General features: G+C 39.5%; 1 protein-coding gene across 5 annotated transcripts in view; it reads left to right on the plus strand.

The window, feature by feature from the left end:
• The window catches only part of MID1 (midline 1), a 352,217-nt gene extending 344,860 nt beyond the window's left edge, over positions 1–7,357 (plus strand). For all 5 annotated transcript variants that reach the window (XM_045203216.2, XM_045203217.2, XM_045203218.3 and 2 more), the window contains exon 10: positions 3,397–7,357. In XM_045203216.2, the coding sequence (XP_045059151.1) occupies positions 3,397–3,745 (349 nt within the window). In that variant the 3' untranslated portion in view covers positions 3,746–7,357. The remainder of the gene's footprint in view (positions 1–3,396) is intronic.
• Positions 7,358–9,278: the final 1,921 nt, after the last annotated feature.

Consider the following 9,278-nt stretch of genomic DNA (forward strand, 5'->3'; position numbering starts at 1 on the left):
CTTAACCAACATGCTGTATTTTTGAAACATTATGATTACTTTTCAGGGCTTACAGTGGTGTACTTAAGAAGTAATAGGTTAATCCTTGCCTAAAAAAAACTTAAAACTGCATAACCTGAAGACAATGAATATTATAAGTTGTTTTTGAGATAGGGATGCTAAAACACTCCTCACTTATTAAAAAAACTTTAAATTCAAATTTGTGCAAATAATGTTTGTATAAGTCAACTGAAATCTAAGCGAAATCATAGGCTTGGATGTTTCATGTCTCCCAACAGTAGTAACTATATTGGCCAACCAAGTAGGTTTTCTTCTGTTGTGATCCTCACATTTCTCTTTGCCCAGAACCTTTTCCTGTTCCAACATCCTGCTGGAGGATGGAAAATGAATCCTTCCACTTCATTCGGCTCTGGTCCAGACTGGCATTTATAGTTTTTAGCTCCACAGGGGCGAGATAAAAGCCCAAAGGAAAATACAATGAATTGTTGCAGGTGCAGAGGAGCAAACATTTCTAGTTAATTAATGTGCTGTATTAATCTGGGATGGAATCCAGTGTCTAAATAATTATAAGTCCATTAATAATTATTTATGATAAATGATACCTGATCATTATGATCTTATTCCCATTGATGAATGGTGTGGGAAACTCTGCCAGACCACTTCAGTTGTATAAACACAGGTCAGCATTACCTTGGAAACACCCTCCAGATGTCAAAACCGACTCGTACGGGGGGAAATTTTTAAATTAATTGCCACACTTTGGTTTTTTACAAACCTGATTGTGTCGATTTCAGAAAATTCTCATGTAGAACATAATTGAACATTTCCTGGGTGGTGTTAGCGAGCAAGGGAGTGACCTCTACCATCAAATTCCTACGACGCCTTGATTTACAAGAGCTAATGACACATATATTTTCTCATGAAATACAGTCTTGACTTTAAATTAACATGCATGTTATGATCCATGCAATGGGGCATGTTAACATTGCTCTGAGAAACATAATTTTTATCCTTTTTTAATTCTCTGAGTCCCACTGCATAACTTAATGGAATGTCACCTTCTGTCTGCTCCTTTCGAGTTCAATAGAAATACGTGCATAGTTTTTCAGATTAATGATAATATAATGGTATTTTCCTTTGCTTAATGGACTATACGTGTAGTTCTTACTGTCTAATGCTGATAATGTGCACTTGGTGTTTTATGAAATAGTGTTAACTAAATATGGGTTCATGTAAAGATTACTGGGCCAGAAGTCAAGGGGAAGAGGGCAACATCCTGGATTTTGCTCGTAATTTTAACCTTCTCTGTGTTTTCCCATTTGCTGAATGAAGTCAGTCATACCTGCAGTAGCTACATCATAGGGGGTTCAGTTCAAATGGGGAATAAATGTCAAAGTTCTTTAATAAAAAAATAAAAGTGGTATGCAGCAACAAGAAGGCAACAATACAGATATGTGGCTATTTCGTGTTGCATATGTAGATTCCACATTATCTGAAAAAATGGCAACATTGTCTACCAGAGCATAGAGAATGTCCATGGGGAAAATACCCAAAAATTGCAAAACAAAAACCTTTCCAAGGTGCCTCAGTTAGGCTTCAATAGAAAAACAGAAGTTAACCTAGGTTCTCCAAGGAGGAAGAGAACCAGGGGCTTCCTGGAGCTGAGGAAAGGCTGGGAGCTCAAGTCAGGGAGCCTGCCATTCCAGTCCATGAAGCCTGGATATGCTGTGGGTGCTGGAAGGTGACCCACAGCCCAGAGGCAAGTGTGCCCAGGAGCTCGTCCAAAAGCTTCCATAAAGCTCACCTCTGCTGTCTGCTGCCTGGAAAAGAGTGTTTACTCTCCTCTTAGAACTTCTGGGTCTTGTGCAAGGGAGTCACAGTGGCAGAACCTGATCCTGACTCCTACTGGAAAGAGGATTATGGGAAGTGCGGCCCCAGGATTGCCCCTGTGATCTAGGGCAGGATTTGTGAGAAGGAAGAGAGGAGGTTGAATTGATGGCAGACAGGTTAACACACTGGAATTAATGGATTATCAATTCCATTCTCTTTTTTAACTCAATGATTTTTAAACAAAGCACTTTTAAACGGATTATATTTTAAACCCAACATATGATTTTTAAAAGAATGTCCTCTTATCAAAGACCAATGAAGTTTTTCTCTCTGCATGGGTATGGTATCATATGTCAATCTCTAATTAGACTAGTTTCTGTTATAACATTAAAAGTTGAGCTCTCAACCATTCACTCTTTACTAAGAATGATGGGTTTTGCTTATCTTCATAACTGAAATACTATAAACATTATAGAGCCGTGCCTCAGTGGGGTAAAAAGAGATTAAGAAGCTTAGAACATTGTGAAAAGAATTCTTAACATGTTTTTGAGCAGTGAGAGAACATTTAGAATAACCAGGATATCCATCTGCTCAAAGACATTCAGGATTTTTTAAAGTGTAGCAGGAAATATAAGCAGAACATCTCTTGGCAGGGATGAATGACACAGTTTCTGGTGAGGGTAGGTATTAGAAAATGTTGTTGCTGGCCTTTTGAGTGATCATAGGTTTAAATTCTGAATCTGTTACTTATGAATAATGTGTCAATGGACAAAAATAATAAAATAACAGTTACTGAATGTCCCATGCCGGCCTTGTGCCCAGGATTTTACATGTATTCTTTCCTTTACTCCTCAAAATAACCTCCAGATGGAGACTGTCATTGTCCCTGTTTTACAGATGAGAAAACTGAGACTGTGTGGTAACAAGAAACTTATCCCCATAAAAGAAAATCATTCTGCATTGATTGCCTTCTGCAAAGTGGACTTGAAGTTGTGGAAAATGAGAAACATGGCATCAGTTAAAAATTTCAATGGTCAGGAGGAGAAGTCTAGAGTAGTGCTGTTCATGTAGCCATGGGCCACATGCAGCGTTTAAATGATTTCATTTAATTAAATAAATATAAAGTTCAGTTTCTCATTCTTAGGAGCCACAGCTCCAGTGCCTGCTAGGCACATGTGGCTCCTGACCACCATTGAACATAGAATAACATTTAAATCATTGCAGAAAGTTCTGTTGGATGCTGCTGGTCTAGAGAATTCACTGTGTGAGTCTTCATGACAATATTTTTTAAAAAGCAGCAAAACACAGAGTTCAAATTCTCTCATAATGTCTGAACTGAAAACAGGGATGTGGGTCAATACAATGGCCCCTTTCTGCCCACTATATGTTTGGGAGGGAAGAAGATGAGGAACATATGTGTCAGGGCTCTTGCCAAGCTTTCACTGAAGGAAATGAACAGGGACAACAGAGGAAAACATTCTCATGACCCCTGAGGACCATAGAAAGTATTTCACTTATCTATGCAATGTGCTCATTGTTTTTCCTGTTGCTGTTTTGTTTCTGCAGGTATGCCATTGGCCTTGCATACAAATCAGCCCCGAAGCACGAATGGATTGGGAAGAATGCTGCTTCCTGGGCACTGTGCCGCTGCCACAATAACTGGGTGGTGAGACACAACAGCAAGGAAATCCCCATCGAGCCAGCCCCCCACCTCCGGCGCGTTGGCATCCTGCTGGACTATGATAATGGTTCCATCGCTTTCTACGATGCTTTGAACTCCATCCACCTCTACACCTTTGACATCACATTCTCCCAGCCTGTGTGCCCCACCTTCACCGTGTGGAACAAATGTCTGACCATTATAACTGGGCTTCCCATCCCAGACCATCTGGACTGCACAGAGCAGCTGCCCTGAGCACCTGGCCACGTGGAGCTGCTTTCTGGGGAATAGAAAGGCTCATGGCCACCATTTAGGGGACACAGAAAGCACAGGCTTCCTGAGTGTGATTAAATCTCGCCAAAAAGTATCCAGGAATTAGCTACAATAGGTCTCAAAACAGGCAATTGCTTGCCTCCCCTTTACTGTGTTTTGTATTAAGTATAGTCTTTAATAATTTCTTCAAATTTTTTTGTATTTACAGGAAAATTTATAGATTATTTATAAAAGAAACATAATGGGGATTACGACTCTTTTAGGAATTACTTGGTTTTGCACATTTAGAGGCCCATACATTTATCAGCTATTTACAATCTTTATTTCACCATAGTCTATGACAGTGCATAACAGAATATGCAACTGCTTTAAAAATAAAACATAGTTTTTAACCTACTAGGGAAGTAAAATGGGAATTCTTACTCTGGTTTATCTTGAGGTATTTTAACTGTGATGTAAGAAGCTTTTGTTAGGTCAACTAAAATGGAGAGTGAAAGCGAGAATGGAAAGAATTGAATTTGGAGCTTGGGGTCTGCAGTGGCCAAGTCTTCAATTACCTTCAGCTGGAAAGAAAGGTTCTGAAGCCTTTGGCCATATTGTACCCGGCTTTCCCCAGGATTAAGGATCCTGGGAGAACATTAGGAATGAGATTGCGATTGAAAATAGTCACTTTGAATCCTACTGATTATTCAGAAATTCAACCTGATTTGTGTTTCATTAGAAGTAGGATTCTATTTTGTGGTATAAATCTATTTCATTCTTCCTTTTAGTAGTTTCTTTAGTCCTGTGAAGTTTCTTCACTACATTTAATAGCTGCCCTATCCCCCGACCCCCACCCAAATAATTTTTCTGTTGTCACTGGGGCTGAAGAAATAAGCATTTTCTGCCACTAATGGCAGCACCACTGTGCATTGGTTTTGCTCTCCAGGACATGGCCCCAATCACCACTGCCACATCCAAAAAAAAAAGTTATCCCCAAAACATTTAACATTTATGACAAAGGACATTGCATAAAATACTATTTGCTAGTATACAGGCCTCAAAAGTTATTATAAACTGGCTTTCATTAAATACATCTTGAAAGATGTAGAAGTCCCTCTGTATATTCTAGTATAGTTTACCATAGAGTTATAAAACAAAATCAAATTTGCTATTCCCACACTGGAACCTGCCAACGGAACCTGCTAATAGAATGTTAGGTGGGAATTTTGGCGTGCTGACCTGACATGTCAGAATGGTCCATGGAGTAAGGCTTTCTCAAGCAGTCCTTGGACCTGGAATCTGGCACTAGTTCTACCTTGATGAAGGGCATGACACCTACAAATCATTTCATGTGCTAAAATATTTATCTGGGCTACTGGGTCAGCCATTTTGACTGAACAGGCTAGTGGATTTAAGCATAGTTTTTAGTGATTTGTTTTGAAGAAAAGCAACCAATTATTCTCCTGCACTCACTCCATCCATAGACCCGCTGTTTCAACATCACATTATGTGATTTCGAGTTTGGACTTCATGGCGACTTCCCGTGCTTCTGTCCTCTTCACTGGCAGATGCTCTCCTTTTTCTTAACAGATAGAGTCTATATATTTACTATATTATTTATACCCAGATGAATATTTTGATAGCTACTTAGGGCAATTTCACATCTAAAAGATGAACACCTCAATGGAAAAAAATCATTCTCTGGAAACCTAATAGGAGCTTTTTTATAATATAAAAACAATGTGTATTTGCCTTCCCAGAATAAACTGAAAGTGTTGTCTTAGTAATTTTTACATACTGTTTTTGGTAGCTGAATGATGAATATTTTAATGCACTTTGTACATTAACAGGTTTTAAATAAAAGGGTCTAAAATTCATGGTCTCCAGGTACCAATAAGTGCTACAGTTTGCCTTACGATGTTAATGTAAAGCATTTACCAGAAGGACAATATTTCCATGAATATAATGTTTTTCAATATAAAGCAATTACTACTCAAATTTTCACTGCAAGCCGTTTAGGTTATGTTTTGAATATTTTTATAAAGATAAGGGATTATGTTATAATTTCATTGTGGAAGTCTCACTCTTTGCTAACTTAAAACATTGTGGATAATACCAGTTATGTCCATGTTGTCATATGTACCAGAAAATATGTATATGGTGGGAGTCCACATTGTTTACTTTCATTACTGTAATGATGCAGAAAAGATTTCCATGTGGAGTTTTTTTGAAAGTCTAAAAAATATATGGTATATACACTTGCTGCAGTACGATTCTTTAAATGGATCAAGGTCACAGTATTTTGTTTCTGAGGTCCTTACTTCACAAGAAGCATTGTAATTCAGGGGAGAAAAAGATGGCAGTGCCAATTAAATTAATACAACAAAATTGATGCAGTGCCAGCTGAGGCTGCCGGGTCCATCATGTTTATGTCAACAGTGCTGTCGCCATCTTGAGATTCTTAATAGTTTTGAACAAAGGGCCTGCATTTTCATTTTGCACTGGGCCTCAAATTAATTACCCAGCCAGTCCTCATAACAAAACTCAGAAATACGGCACCTCTCTTCTTGGTGGATACGAGTGAAGAAACCTGGATCTAATGTCAAAGTGGCTGGCCATATAATTCAAGTAGGAATCTAAATAGATTAATATGAGAAAGATCTTGGATAAAGATTTTCTTCCCAGCATGAAAAGAAAATGACTTCAAAAACTGACTGCAAATATTAGTGATGGTTTCTGCTGGAGAAGAGGAAAAGAGCAGATGACAAACAGGCGTTTTATTGTGGTACTGATATATTGATCTTAAACTTGCCAACGAACCAAACCAGCACCCTCCAGTGAACGTGGAATTCCATTTTGGCTCCAGGCATATATGCATTGCTTGCAGAGACACACATATATGCTCATTTGCATGTGCTTTTAATGTTGGGAAGTTGAAGATCTGTCTGGTCTGCCCTTATAAAATGTTAAGAAGAATACAAAGACAATGGGGGAGGAAGGTTATTTTCAAAATAGTGCTTCTCAACAAGGGGGCAATTGGTAAATGTCTGGAGTCATTTTTGGTTGTTCGAACTTGGGAGAGGGTGCGCCCGACATCTCATGAATAGAGACCAGGAATGCTGCTCAACCTCCTACAATGTACAGCACAGCCATGACAAAGAATTGTCCAGCCCAAAATATAAGTAGTGCCGCAGATAAGAAACTCTTGTTCTTTGGGGATTTTTTAAAGCAAAACTCTCACAAATATTTTCTACTTTTCCTGTAACTGACTCAATGCCTGATATATCAAAAAGAGAAGAAAAGTGGACACCAAAATCTTCACTGCACTGGCTCCTTCACTTTCAAAAATATTTACAACATCATTACAAAATCTGAAAGCTGAAAAGCAATCCAAGCCAGTGTAAATGGGAGTCCACTGATTAGTGTCATGAAGATGTGGTGGTGATTTGCTGAGTTTGTAAATGGAAAATCGATTCTCTGTGTTGCTCTCTTCACCTGGACAAATTCAGTCCCTGGTACTCGAGTCACACTGCCAAGACCTCACCCAGCCCATGCTATCTCTTCATTGCTGTTGTTTTCTGCTTCAAAATAAAATGATTTTTGTGGTTCCAAGGCCCTCTGACTCCGCCTGTCTCTGTTCCTTTTCTTCATTTTGTGTTTCCACATTCATGATTCCCACAAATATTTATCCAACTTACTACTTTGCGACATATAATCCATTTTCCTTTTTGTCTGAAATTTGCTCGTGTGTACCATCCTGCCTCTCTCCATTCAAAATAGTTACTTTACAAGACTCAAAATAGTACCCAAGGATTTTTAAAAAACACAGTAAAAGAGAACCTATACGGCAGTGAAGACCTGGAACAAGAATGGCTTGATTTTGAGTCTTATAGTTGGGTGGGGGAGGGGAGGACAAGGATGATTTGAGCGGAGTTGTTGAAGGTCTTTACAGTGTGGTCTGGAATATTCCCAGCAGTTGGTCCATAAATCTATCCCCAACCCCATCCCCTTGTTCACAGAACTTGACTTGCTCTCCCATTACAGATGCAGGCCCCTTTGATCTAAGTCAGTGCTGTGCAGTGTGGTCATGGGTCTGCAGCATCAGCACCACCTGCGAGCTTGTTGGAAATGCCAGTTCTGCAGCCCCACCCCAGACCTACTCATCAGGATTTCGGGGGACAGGACCCAGCAAGCAGATTTCTAACAAGCTCTCCAGGGAGTTATGATATTAGCAAAAAATTTGTGAAGTCCAGCTCTGGAGTGCTTTATCCAGTCTTATATCCCATATGAAAATGTACTTAGATCCTGAAATGTGTTTTCAAGGTAATGTGCTTTATAAGCAGCATGATGTAATGCAGTGATTCTTGACCTGGCTGAGCATTAAAACCACCTTTTTTTTTTTTTTACAAATGCTAATTCCTGGATCCCATCCTGAAAGATTGGAGATGAAGTCTAGAGTACGGCCCAGCACCCTGTACAATTTTTGGAAGTGATTTTAAAGTGCAGCCAGGATAGGCAGCCAATGTTTATAAAGGTAAGATAGTACATATTTCAGGGTTTGAAGGCCATACTGTGTCTGTGGCAACTATTAAGCTCTGCAACTGTAGAGCGAAAGCCAACTGTAGAGCAATAGAGGATGTGTAAATGAATGGGTGAGGCTGTGTTCCAATGAAACTTGATTTACAAACAAGCATGGGGCTACATTTAGCTTCTGCTGTATTTTGCCACCTCCTGCTGTAGCAAATATGAAACCAGAAAAGCCAGCATTCATGCTGCCTGTCACTACTAGAACCAATAAACAAATGGGTTGAATCTTTATGGGTACTTTATTCAGATGGCTAGCAATCTGAGCAGGTGGCAGGTTATGTACCCTAACAAACCATCTTACATTCTACTTCAAACTGACCCTTTTGATAAGGACAAGAAAGGTGTAGGTAAGGGGTTTGGAATTCAGGGAAAACGTTAATCAGATAAAGCGCTACAGCATTCTTTCTTCTGTGTCCTGGGCCAGGGTCTTTATGTGTGTCCTGGGTGGTGGGTGTCTTACCCTGGAGCACAGTGACTCAGATACCATCTCAATTGCTTGCAGTCCTGGGACACAAAGGTGGAACTGCTTGTGGTCTCCTGGAGTCATGGCGGGTCATACCTTCAGTTCCTGAAATAATAGCTTTTTACATGCACTGATTGCTAAGTTTATTGACTAGTATCTAAAATTAAAATTTCCAACTCTTCAGTCTCCCCTCAGACACAGTACTAGACTGGCAGCACAAAGATCTCACACTCCTCACTCACTGACAACTCAGCCATGTCTCCTCATGACTCTGGGCCTCAATGAGCTCTCAAGTCCTTTCCATCTTTGAATCACATCAATTCTGAAATCACAGAACTCATGGAGAATTAGAATACTTAAGACAAGGCCACTCACAGGTTATTAGAAGATTCTTTTATTCAACAGAGCAGGGTATGCGAGTTCTAATGATTAGCTTTGCCTCCCTCATAATTTTGACTTGAATCAGCCCTTCTCTGAAGTGAC

Source organism: Desmodus rotundus, chromosome X (genome assembly GCF_022682495.2).
Source record: "Desmodus rotundus isolate HL8 chromosome X, HLdesRot8A.1, whole genome shotgun sequence".
Lineage (NCBI taxonomy): Eukaryota > Metazoa > Chordata > Mammalia > Chiroptera > Phyllostomidae > Desmodus > Desmodus rotundus.